Source organism: Crinia signifera, chromosome 5 (genome assembly GCF_055691185.1).
Source record: "Crinia signifera chromosome 5, ASM5569118v1, whole genome shotgun sequence".
Lineage (NCBI taxonomy): Eukaryota > Metazoa > Chordata > Amphibia > Anura > Myobatrachidae > Crinia > Crinia signifera.
The window spans coordinates 57,403,358-57,417,264 of record NC_139221.1 but is presented as its reverse complement, the minus strand read 5'-3'; the positions used below and the strand labels follow the sequence as shown (position 1 = coordinate 57,417,264).

Genomic DNA, 13,907 nt, shown 5'->3' with positions numbered 1-13,907 from the left:
ATTAGTACTTCTGCCAATTTGAATTAACCATCTCAACTCATGGATAGCCTTCAAACCTGGAACTAAGTGGCAGAGTCTGGGAAACTCTGGTTTAATCAAAATGAGTGATGCACTAATTAAGTCACCTGTACTTAAGCATGGATATGAGACAATCTGGACATGAGGGTATTGGGGACCAGAGCTGAGAAACGCTAGCTTATGAAAAAAGAAGCACAAGGCTAATACTCTTAAGTCAAAGCGACTACGTTCCCACACAGTGGGTATTGTTCTGCATATAATAATATAAATGTAACAAGCAGACATTAAGACCTTTCTTTTATATGCATCTTGTCACATAAATCTGTACACAGATCCCATGTTGTAATTCTACTTGTACAAAATAAAGAACGCAAACCCCATTTTTACATCTTTACATTATTGATTTAAAAAAAAAAAGTTCTAGCCACTATTTTCAGGATCCAGTATGATCGCTGCAAGATGGTCATTAGATTAAAAGTAGCAAATAGTTTACATGCAAAGCCAGATTGGTTTGGCTTTTAAACTAATTGCCGCCTTAAATCTAAATCTAGTGCCAACTGCACTGGCTGCTGCAATTCGTGGCTATTATACTTGGACCTTACAGTCTGTTTTACAACACCATGCCCTACATTCCACGTACTGTATGGGGGGTTATTCAGGAAGGAGCTCAAAAGGAAAGAACTTAAAAGTAAAATCTTTCTCTAATGGGAAAAACCATGTTGCACTACAGGTGGGGCAAATGTAACGTGCAGAGACAGTTAGATCTGGGTTATTTGTCTGTGCAGGGTAAATACCGGCTGCTTTATTTTTACTCAGCAATCACAAATCTAACTCTCACCCAAATCTAACTCTCTCTGCACGTCACATCTGCTCCACCTGCAGTTAAGCATGGTTTTCCCCAGAAGAGAAAGATGTTGCTTTTGAGATCCTTAAAGTTCAGATTGCTTAGAAAACGGGCTATTATTGCCCATGTGTGTTGCCCCCTTACTCAATAACCCCCATGATTAAATACCCTCTCCAGCAGGCTAAGAAATAATACAAAGATATCTAGCACACACATAACAATCTGCAGTCATATCCCACCTGTACCCATGGTACACATGTAATGTACAGATCTGACACACCTGATTCTCTCTCGCACACACACTCATATGAACTACCTACTGTATTCCCTACGCCAATGCCTGTACTAATGTTAGTTGCTGGAACGCACAATGACCCATTCCAGAGAATAGCTTTAGGCTATGGGAGAGGACGGGTAGGGTGAATTACTTTATTTGTTATATCCAGGATTATATCTTTGTACTGCTAATTTATATAGATTCTAAATAGCCACCCCTGTGCAGTATGACAGCTGCACTACAGCACTAACATCTACTTTAACCTATAGGTTTATAAATAACTGAAGTCTACTAAAACATAGCTTTTTACTGTACATTAAGCAAAGTCTTTGTTATACATATCACAGATCCATACAAGTTAAGGTAACTGTTAAAGGGATACTAGTTCAAATATATATGTGAGATTATTGTATGGGTTTTCTTATGGTGGATCTTTAGATAGAGATAATGCTATAGGGGTAGTGATCTAGCTCACACAATCAACAGCCACCATGATCACCGATGGTTCCTTCCATTCACTTCCTCTCTCTCCTCCTCATATCCTCCTTCCTACCCTTTAAACATGCCTCTGACAATAAGGTAGTTCCACCTGCAGTAAGGAAGAGTCATTGCGTAGGGCAGGGATGGGGAATCTTCGCCCTCAAGCTGTGGTTTACCTACACATCCCAGCATGCTCTGCAACAGATTTAGCATGGCCACATAGCAAAACTGTAGCAGGGCATGCTGGGATGTGTAGTTCAACATCAGCTGGAGGGCCGAAGGTTCCCCATCCCTGGAGTAGGGGATTATCAGCACATACATATCTGACAACACATCAATGTAAATGGCGGTGCTTCAGACTGGATGTGTACCTATCGCCTGTTGCAAGCACAGTCATAGAATGTTCTAGAAGACTTCGGAGTCTATTTACTAAGCCTTGGAGAGATATATAGTACCAGCCAAGCAGCTCCTAACTGCCATGTTACAGGCTGTGTTTGAAAAAGATGACAGTCAGGGGTTGATTGGCTGGTGCTTTATCTATCTCCAAGGCTTAGTAAATAGACCCCTTTATCTATACATTTCCATTAGACAAATCACAGTCAGTATGATCGCACATATTGGATGAAATGTAATAGGATGAGAGAATCAGAAAGTGAGAGATTTGGTAAGAAATCTCCAGGGTTTTTTTAAAGCGGCAATCGTTTACACTGCAAAACCAGTTTGATTTTGCAGTGTAAATGATTGCCGCTTTAAAAAAAAAACCTGGAGATTTCTTACCAAATCTCTCATCCTACTAAATGTCACCCAAAATGTCAGATTTACATTAAAGCATGAAGAATAAAACATAAAATACAGGTTTACTTACATAACAACATTCACAGATGACATTTATGTAGTAATATGATAAATTAATATAAGAGATACAACTGTGTATGGCTGTATGTCCACTAGCCTTTCTGCTCTTAAAAACGTTCTCCCAGTTACCCACCTCCATCAGAAGTGAAGCCACTGGTTTACAATTGGTGTCACTGAAGGGTATTGTACATAAGACAAGTTCAACTGAGCTCTACTGCAGAGCTGCGGATGGCCTATGAGCCCCCAAGAGCCCAAGTACGAATAGTCTTTGGCTTTATGTTAAAGAAAATGTTTCCCAAATTTAAATGCATTAAACTTCCACAATTTTAATTGCAGCATTATATTGCTGTTATTTTGTTCCATTTATAATAGCTGGCATAGTCATTCTGAAACAGAAATTGGGTTTCAAACCAGCCAATGAACACCCCTCAAGGTTTATGCAGTATCTGTTTCGGCCAATCAGCAATGACATATGATCGCATCATAGACCAACCATAGAAGCAAATGTCTTATTGATTGTAAATCTGTACAATACTTTGCTGATAAATAATCCCCAAAATGCTATCTGATGTAATGAAATGAATATGCATGGGAGCATATTCTATGTAAAAGTATTGGATGTAATTGCTGAAATGCACAAGTAGGTATTTCACATAGAGTAGGAATAAAGAACAAACTAGAACAACACTCGCAACATTTGGAAGATGGTTTTTCTTTCACCTACCGTCTCGTATAATGCAATGGGCAAAGCATAGACATATGTACCATGTGTTATCTGTGACAGCCATCCACAGTCATGTGTAATCCTTAAATGGACACATTAATATACTTCCAAAGCACTTGTGCAACTTTCTGTTGACTTAAATGTCTTTGTGTTTTTAACGTCATGTTTTTTTATTCCAAAAGTTTTCCTTAGGATCTGGTCTCTTCCTCTTAGACGTTAGGTTGATGTGCAGCGAGTGAGCAGGTGCTGTCTAGCATAGTATATACATAAATGAAGTCCTCATGTACAATCATTAGAACTTATGAATTGTTGCCAGCCCAAGTAAAAACTGTCAAATGTTTTACGGATTTTGCAGATCTCGTTGCTGCACTTTCTGTTGCGCTGGATCTTCTCCTCCAATGCTTTTGTTCCCTGTTGTTTCTGTACAGTAAAAGGATTACTAATTGTAACTCTTCCGTCATAGGTTTCATAGCTACACATTATTTTTCATTGGAAGGTCCCATATCGCTTGCTTTGCCAAGATAAACTGAAATACCCAGTGACAGAGAATACTTAGGCAACATTGGCAAATGCACACAAGAGAAAATGGCTATCACAAACAGTCCATTCATTGGACATCTTTCTTTACAGTTGGTCAGGCAAGTTTATCATTCTTCTCTGCCTTGCTGTCAAGATATAACTACAATTGATGGAATCTATGCATACGCTGGCCATACATCAGAAAGATCGATCTTAAGATCGATTGCGCTCACGATTGTGTACAATTTCCCTTGAAATCCCCAGCAGTCCTTGGTGGTTTTTGGACACACAATCTACTCACAATCCATCATACAATCAGTCATACAATCCATCTGCTGCATGATTGTGCACACAAGATGTGCACACAATCTGCATACAATCCATCATACAATCAGTCATACAATCCATCTTATGATTGATTGTATGATTGTGTGCACAAGATGTGCACACAATCTGCATACAATCCATCTCAATCGATTGAGATTGTATGATTGGGTACAATATCTTTCTGATGTATGGCCACCTTAAGACAAATCCATAGGATTGGAGTCATTTTAATTATTTTTCACTCTTCGAGGGGGAGGAGCATTATAAGCTAAAGCAACCTATCCCATTCTAGTTAACATTTATCTAACACAGTTATAAAATGAAAGTTAAAGCTGATTGGTCGTAATAAGCAACTTCCCTACATTAGATCTCTATAATGCCGGGTTGCCTACCCTTCCGGAATGGCCGGGAGGGTCTCTGTAGCCCTGCCCACTGCTGTGCAATGTCTGTAATACCGGCATTGCATGGCAAGGAGCATGGATACGAGGATGTGATTGTGCTGGCCATGCTCCCAAAATGTGCCATTTCACTGTACCTCCACCCCACCCCCTTGCCACAAGGAACTGGCTGCCCTCTCCCAGAGAGGGAAGCCAAAGAGTAGGCAACCCTGCTAAATTTTGAATAATCTCCCCCCAAATCTGGATATATTATGCAGTTTTCAATAAATACCTCCCTAGTCTATTTTAACAATATAAAATACAGAGGTTAGACCATACTTGCTTGTTTAGATGGGTAGAAAATGTTGTGAAGTCAGACCCTCCAACAATTGGCTGATGATTTAATGCAGGGGTTCTCAAAATCGGTTCTCCGGACCCCACACAGTTCACATTTTCCAGGTCACCCGGCAGGTGCATTCATTACTCTCTGACACATTTTAAAAGATCCACAGGTGGAGCTAATTCTTTCAATTGTTATTCTGTGAGGAGACCTGCAAAACATGCACTTTGTGGTGTCCTAGGAACAGAGTTTGAGAACCTGTGATTTAATGGATTTACATCACTATTTGCTAGACTGCAGGACCCTTAAGATCATATATTTCGGCTAGTTGCTATGCTCGCCATGCTTCGGGCACACTATTCTATTCTCCCTCCAAGCCCTAGTGGATAGTAGGGCATGAAATACAGCCTGCCGGCAAATGTCAGCTCAAAAAAAAGTGTAGAACCCATATTGACCTTTCGACTGTCGACATAGCCATTATTTACCTAAGGCTTATGTCGACGTTCCAACCCTGTTGACCTTAGCCATGTCGACCGTCAGAGGTCGACCCAATGCATGTCTACCTTATATGTGTTGAACTAACGACCGTATACCATCATATGCCCAGTATACAGAGACAGGACTAGAGCAAGAAGAGACTAGTGAATGAAAGTTGTGGACACCTCTAGCTCAAGGTACACTTGAGAACAGCTCAAGGCACACTAGTGTTCCCACATGGGGTGCTGGAGTGCTACGATGTGATTCTCCACCACACTTCTGCCCCTCTCACCTCTACCTACCACCCCGGAAAGGAAAATTGTAGAGTAACCCAATTAGTTACTGCATTTGCAGTTCCAATATGTTGTATAAATGACATGTAAATAGAAGAGTATTAATGCCTAATGACACAATGTTGCTCTATTGCGCTGGGACATTTGCGGTACTTGTGTATTATCACGGCGCCTATCGCATCGCATACCAAAAGGCATGAGATGGTATGCGATGCAATGCGATATCGCGCGATGTTGTACAATGTCATACAATTTTAAAATTGTATGACATTGTATATGGCATACAATGCGATGCGATTTAAAATTGTATAAGCACCCTAATGGGTGCTTACAATGTTACAATGCTTACAATGTTAAATGCACCCCCACGCCACCCCCCCACTATAATCGTGAACCCGAAGCGTGGCGAGCGCAGCGGTACGCGTCCTACGACCTTTTCATACCCCCACTATCCACGGCGGCGTGGAGTTGATTTTAGTGTTGATTTTGAAGTGTGGCGAGCGCAGCGAGCCCCACGAGGGGACGCGGATACCTGTGAAGGTATCCGCGTCCGCTCGCCACACTTTATAACATCAACTCCACGACGACGTGGCTAGTGGGGGTATGAAAAAGTCGTAGGACGCGTACCGCCGCCCCTCGCGGGCTCGCTGCGCTCGCCACGCTTCCGGTTCATGTTTATAGTGTGGGGGTGCATTTAACATTGTAAGCACCCATTTGGGTATATAAAATTATACAATTTTTCATCGCATAGGGGGCAAAAATCGCGTCGCATCGCATGCCATCGGGTGCATGGCATGCAATGCGATAAAAACATTGCGCGACCAACATCGGGGGCGCTGTGATAATACACAAGTACCCATTTGCTACATATGTTACACTTGTCCAACTTATTGTTCAACAAGTTGGACCTGATTGACTCGAGATTTATCCTATGTGCAGGAGGATCAATCTCTTGCAATCTCTTGGTTATACCCAATGGCACAGGCTTGTGCATTGTGTCCTACACATCAGGCACATCAGATTTTGTCAGACAGGCACATCAGATTTTGTCAGACAGGCACATCAGATTTTGTCAGATAAATTGACACAATCCACCTGAATTGGGTCAAATCTCACAAAATCTCACAAGTGTATGGGACCCAAGTTCAGTGAGGATGTGTTGGCGGAATTGTGGTCATTATGTTGAAATACATAATGACGACATCAGAATGACAGCACTGACATTTATGCTGACATGATGGGTGAAATTTACTAAGATGTGAAATACACTTCACAGGTCATGTTGCTATGGGCAACCAATCAGAAGCTACTTCTTATTTATTTACCACTCTAGAAGATAGTAGACAGGATGTGATTGGTTACCCATAGCAACATGACCTGTGAAGTGTATTTCACATCTTATGCCCCTTTCCCACTGCAGCTAAAAAATGGTAAATTGCCGATTTTCAGCGCAATTTACCATTTTAAGGCTGCAGTGGGAAAGTGACAGAGTTGAAATACCGTTTAAAGCTAAATGGTATTTCAACACGTTTTTAAAGCAGAGTCCTACACGTTAAAACAATGTTTAAGAGGCAGTGGGAATGCCTCTTAAACGTTATTTAGCCTCCAGGCAGTCCCAGTGCCTGATGACCTAGTAGTTCTCACTTTGTGCATGTGTAATGAGTGCACGTGCATAATAATGAGCCACTAATTACATATGCGCATATGTAATGAGTGGCTCATTAGTATGCACGTGCACTCATTACATATGCGCAAAGTGAGAACTACTACAGTGTTTCCCCTATAATAAGCCCTACCCCGAAAATAAGCCCTACCCTTGATTTTGGACACTGGTCCAAAATAAGCCCTACCCCGAAAATAAGCCCTACCCTTGATTTTGGACACTGGTCCAAAATAAGCCCTACCCCGAAAATAAGCCCTATCAAAATTTCTCTTAGCCAAGTGTGCGCACTAACTTCTATGATCCCATCTCCATCCCCACTAACCCCCTTCACCGCAGCCTTGCTTGTACTGTACTGTAGAAGCCTTTGAAGCCCCCGGTCACAGGAATGCACTGCGCCCTGCACATGTCACCGCGCACATGACACGGCTTCAGCATACACAAAACGAGAAGAGGAACTGGAAAGTGCTGTGAGGAGCAGGACTGGGGGCATGGTGCTATAAAAGGAGGAACGGGGCTGTGAAAGCAGGACTGGGAGCATGGTACTTTAAAAGGAGGAATGGGGGCTCTGAAACGAGGACTGGGGTCATGGTACTTTAATAGGAGGAATGGGGGCTGTGAAGGCAGGAATGGGGGAATGGTTGATTAGAATAAGCCCTACCCTGAAAATAAGCCCTATGGTGTTTTTTTATGAAAAAAATAAAATAAGACAGTGTCTTATTATCGGGGAAACACTGTAGGTCTCATCAGGCACTGGGACTGCCTGTATCCTGCATGGACCCCCGCTGCCTCCCCACTGCCCACAGGTAAGTACAAGGGGAGAGGAGGTGGGGGCACAGGGCAGGTGTGATAAACAACCAGCCAATCAGCTCCTACCTGAACACAACCTGTGACATGGTAGTTAGGAGCTGATTGGCTGGTGGTTTATCACTCTCCACTTTATCACTTTTCAAGCTTAGTACATCTGGCCCTCTGAGAGTGTGCTCTGTACTAAATGACAACTCTGAGCATACTGTAATACTGACTCTGTCTGCAATGACATAATGAAACAGTGCTCACCCTTTTTCTGTGGAGCTTCAGACACAGATAGCCATTGTTCATACTCAGAAGTGTGCTTAATTTGACTTTTAGAATCGACATTTCACCAAAACCTCTTGTTTTTGATTTTGCGTAATGCTGGAGGACACATCCTAAGTAAACCAAGTTCTATCACACATACGATGAGGAAAGAAAATAATGAGACAGTTAAAAAAATAAATGGATGATTTTCCCTCACCCAATGCACTCTCTGGACCAGATGTACCAAGCTTCAAAAAGTGATAAAGTGGAGAGTGATAAACAACCAGCCAATCAGCTCCTCAATGTCATTTTTCAAACCCAACCTATAACATGACAATTAGCTGATTGGCTGGTTGTTTATCACTCTACACTCTATCACTTTTTGAAGCTTGGTGCATCTGGCCCTCTCTCCATCCCTTAAATCACAAGGAAATCTTTGTTCCTACAAAACAAGATCCTATTATTGCACAGGCATCAATATGACTGACACAAGTGTGCCTGCCCTGCATTCGACAACATACTGTACGCTGCAATCAGTTTTGTTGCAGAATATGCAATACTTTGCACCTTTAAAGATATTGCCTTATTGACCACCTGATCCATGCCTTTCCACATACAGATGTAGCGCCGCACACGAGCGTCCCACATGAACGGCGCCCCAGTTTCCCGTCGGCCGGGGGACGGGAACCCTGCCCGTCTCCGCTTCAGGGAGAAAATTCACATACCCCCCAACATGACCCTTTCCATTAAGAAAAAATTGCTTCTGGATTTCCTTGACAGTGATGGCTCCAGAGGTGGGGCTGCAGCAGTCCAAAATTCAAATAGGGGAACCACACCCACTGCCAGTGTGTACTACTATTCAGTAAATATACATATAGTAAGCCTTTTCATTAAATTGCACATTTTTTTAACCCTTTGAGTGCCAAGTTATTTTGTCAAAATAGGTGTGAAAATTTGCAAGCAACCATGATACCTTATATAAGAAATTTTGGTACTTGTTTCCTAGCACGGCCACACCGATTCTAATCGGGGGCATCGCAGGTAAAAAAATCTAATCGGTCGCATCGCATGCGTGCTAAAAAATCGCATGCGATGGTCCCAACGCGATGCCCCCGATTTCCCATAGGGAACAATGTTAAATGCCTCAATTTATCCAAATGAACAGGGAACAATGTTAAATGGTCCAGAAACCCCCCAAAACACCCCAGAACAGTGAAATGGCCCCCCAAAATTAGTTAACGCCACCCCACGATCAACGTGAACCCGAAGCGTGGCGTGGCGACGCGGACACCTGTGAAGCCCGCGAGGGGACGCGTTTACCTGTGAAGGTATCCGCGTCCCCTCGCGGGGCTCGCCACGCTTCGGGCTCGGTGGCTCGCTGCGCTCGCCACACTATTCTATTCTCAACTCCACGCCGACGTGGATAGTGGGGGTATGTAAAGGTCGGAGGACGCGTACCGCCGCCCCTCGCGGGCTCGCTGCGCTCGCCACGCTTCGGGTTCACGTTGATCGTGGGGTGGCGTTAACTAATTTTGGGGGGCCATTTCACTGTTCTGAGGTGTTTTGGGGGTTTTCTGGACCATTTAACATTGTTCCCTGTTGATTTGGGTAAATTGAGCCATTTAACATTGTTCCCTATGGGAAATCGGGGGCATCGCGTCGGGACCATTTAATGCTTATTTAGCCGCATGCGACGCGACCGACGCGATTTTTTTACTTTTCAATGCTTTTCAATGGGAAATCGGGTCCATCGCGTCGAGGGCCATCGCATACCACTATTAAGGGCACAAGATCAATGCGACGGTGGCTGTGCTAGGAAACAAGTACCGAAATTTTATCAACATTTGTTATTTGAATTTATATAACAAATGTAAGCGACGCTGGCATTTTGAGCAGATATTGTAAACATCTCTACCGGAGTTGTTGGCACTCAAAGGGTTAAAACATGGAATCAGCTGATTTATTCAAGAGTTGTCATGATTCACACTAGCGCAAAATGCACTGTCAAAAATATATAAAAGAGAGCAATGCTAAAGCTTTACTTTTAACCACTTGAGTGGTATGTCCGGAAATTTTACGGGCTCAGCTGCACTGCCGCAGCGGGCTGTCCCAGAAAATTTCCGGGCATACCACTATGTGGTGCGCACCAGTGGTCCCTCCATCGGAGCACCACTGGTGCACTACCTATAGGGGTCCCCCCCTCCGCCACCCCCCCCCCCCCTGTTGGTCCCCCCGGGTCCCTCAGCTCCAGCATACGTAGGCAGCAGGCTCGGGGATGTTCGTGGCGGCCCGGGTGGACTTCTGAAAGTTCAGGCACCCGAGTCCTCCCAAGCCGCCGCGAAACATCCCCAAGGGGAGCTCCAGCGTACTCCGGCTTCCTATGATCTGTCTTGGGTTTTGCTGGGGCAGGACAAACCTGCCCTGGTAGGTTTGTCCTGCCCCAGCAAAACCCATCACTCAAGGGGTTAAATAAATTACTAAAAAATTATAGTATATCCCTAATAAAGACAGTCACCTGAGCGAGCTGCTGATAGCAATATTAACATGAAAACACATAGCCAATAATATTCACATGAAAACACACTTTATTCTCAAAATAGATGTACTAAATTTACCTTTAGTTCGCAGCAAAATTGCATATCCACAGTTCTATTGTAGCAGTCTTCTTTAAGATTTTTTTTAGTTTTGTTTTCCTAAAAAAAACAAAAACATGTAAATATATATAAAGAGAGCTATATAGCCCAGTAATGGGGAAATCTGTAGACAAGCCTTTCAAAAATATACCTCATATAATATATACGCATATGCATGATATAAATCATAGTTGCCTACCCTCCTGCATTCTGCAGGAGACTCCCTGAAATAACAGCAATCTCCCTCTCTCCCTCATTAGTCTAGCAATTAGTCATTTCTCCTAACCCACATTACACGGTTATATTTTTGGTGAAAAAAAGGAATGAGAGATAGATACAGTTACAGTGAATCATCAGCCCCATTTCCCAGCACTTTACCAAGTATAGTAGCTCTTACTAACTGCTTTGGGGCTCATCTACATTTGGATATAAATTATTCTAAAGATTTAGCAGTACACACCCACTCTTCTAGGTGCAATCTCTTTTCACAATCTCTCCATATATGGAACTAGACATGCCCTTTGGGTGGAGCATGACATGCCCCCTCAATAGGGCGCTGTGCAAAATTCTACTACCAACTATAATCTCCCTGAAACTAGTTTTCAAAAGTAGGCAAGTATGATATAAATTCCTAGGAATTTTATTACTATAAACTGCTTATTTATGCAACATTCTTCAGGACATTCTAACAGAGCAGCACACAGGAACACATCTCCAGAGTGAGACAGGGCTTCCTGAACCTATGGGATCTGTATAGAATTTATCAGTTTTATCCTTAAATGCTGGAAAAGTTGCCTGAACTATTTTAAAAGAAGATCTCAAAATCCATATATCACAGTGTTACCGTATAGAAAACTTCAGTCAAGCAGAGAAATGGCTCTGCGAGAGGATTGAGTCCACTTTTCAAATAATGGTACTCAAGCAAATATTTTATTCCAGGTACTCTCCTTATTTCAAGATTCTGTAATCAAAACAGTCTGGTTGCACATACCCTGTGAAAATACATCATAAAAATGTTTTGTCATCCGCAAACCCCTGATGAAGTCCCAGTAAGGGACGAAACACGTTGGGTTCTTCTGTTTGCTAATTCTATGTGTATAAATACCAGAAAGAACAACAATACTGTCTAGAAAAATACTTACTTGAAAAAGAGACTTTTTAATAAATATTTGAAATGTATGCTTTTGGTAAAAGAAAATGTTTAAGGCTTTGTTGGACTAATCATAAGATCACCACAAGGGGCGCCATCTCACAATTGTTTTTTGTGTTGTCTCTATCTCCCGTCCAACAGGAGATTGTAAATATATTGGGGCAGTACGGACGGTGTAATGGTTAGCATTACTGCCTCACAGCACTGAGGTCATGGGTTCTATCCCCACCATGGCCCTAACTGTGCGGAGTTAGTATATTCTCCCCGTACTTGCGTGGGTTTCCTCCGGGTACGCCGGTTTCCTCCCACAATCCAAAAATATACTGGTAGGTTTATTGGCTCCCAACAAAAATGAACTCTAGAATGTCTGTTTGTGCATGTACATGTGGTAGGGAATATAGATTGTAAGCTCCACTGGGGCAGGGATGATGTGAATTTTCAACTATTCTCTGTAAAGCGCTGCGTAATCTGTGTGCGCTATATAAGAAACTGTTAATAATAATAATAATAATATATATAATTACTTAATATATGCATAATATAAATTCATTTGAATTTTATTACTATAAACTGCTGATTTATGCAACACTAATACAGTAGGGAATGCCAGCTTCTGTCAGTTATAACAATATTTGCTGAGAAGGGAATATTGTGTGTACTCTAAAGATATATCACTGTATTATGCAATGTTAAAAAGAAATGAAATATGAGTACCATTGATGAATTGTTGCATTGATCGGGAAATATTAAATTTAAATCTTCACCAGATTTGCAGCAATCATTGAAATTTTGGAGTGAGGCGTTCTGAAAATAGAAAATATTCACAGTAATTTAGAGATTTAGAGATTTACAGGCACTGACATAATAAGCATACACTCCATGCATGCATGATATGGATTATGCACACACACACACACACACACACACACACACACACACAATAAAGTTTTAGGCAGGTGCTGAAAGTAATAGTGCATAAAAGTGTTATTTTTTTTTTTATATATATATATCTTTATTGAAGCACCAAATGCAATAGATATAGGGGGTATTCAATGTCAGGGTCACGGCAGTCGAGCTTGCTCGACCGCCGTGACCCAGTCCCGTTCTCGGTTAGCTCGACCGAGAACACGCAGGCGGGATTCAATGTCCCGCCTGCAGGGGAGTGAAAAGAGGGCATGGCCACGAGTTGTGGCCGGGAAGAGGCGAGCTGCAGCCGGCAGCTCGTCACTTCCCAGCTGTTCTCGGCAGAACGAGCCCGACAGCTTGTGATGTCGGGCTCGTTCTGCCGAGATACCCTGCTCAATGCTGTCGGGGAAGACAGCATTGAATAGGGCCCGGCGGGCATCTCCCCGATGGGAGGTGCTCGCCGGAGACTGAATATCCCCCATAGAGTAAGAAAATACAATCAAATTCAAAAATGACAAATAATGTGAAATACAATGGACATTGTCTTACAATTGAAATATATAGTACAGAGTCTTATACATTTTCAATAAACAATAGCAATATCCAGTCTTGTATTGTACTAGCAAGGTTATTTTTCAGAAATTATGGTAAACCTAAGAAAAATTGTGCCCCCCCCGTCCAAGGACAGCGTGTCTATACAGAATCACCGTCTAACGTTACGGGTGGGTCCACCCCTATTAGTCTCAACAGGTACCACAAAGTATTCCTGAGACCTGAATGGACCTGATCTCTCATTTCTAAGGAGAGAGTTGCAATATAAGTTTCCCACATTGAAAACATTTTTTCCACCCTAATCTCTTTCTCCAAAGAAATTTCCACCCAATCCATGCAAGATAGGTTGAAAAGTTTGGATAACAAAGATAGAGATGGTATTGTGGTAGAATTCATGGAGAATAGTTGTTTGCAGC

General features: G+C 42.4%; 1 protein-coding gene across 2 annotated transcripts in view; it reads right to left on the bottom strand.

The window, feature by feature from the left end:
• Positions 1-2,390: 2,390 nt before the first annotated feature.
• LOC146080240 (uncharacterized) overlaps positions 2,391-13,907 on the bottom strand; it is a 108,613-nt gene continuing 97,096 nt past the window's right edge. The window contains exons 3-6 of one of the 2 annotated variants that reach the window (XM_083187277.1): positions 12,748-12,837; positions 10,866-10,943; positions 8,251-8,397; positions 2,391-3,724 (exon numbers count right to left, since the gene is read on the bottom strand). In XM_083187277.1, the coding sequence (XP_083043403.1) occupies positions 3,671-3,724; positions 8,251-8,397; positions 10,866-10,943; positions 12,748-12,837 (369 nt within the window). In that variant the 3' untranslated portion in view covers positions 2,391-3,670. The remainder of the gene's footprint in view (positions 3,725-8,250; positions 8,398-10,865; positions 10,944-12,747; positions 12,838-13,907) is intronic. The other variant, XM_083187276.1, reaches the window with a different exon arrangement.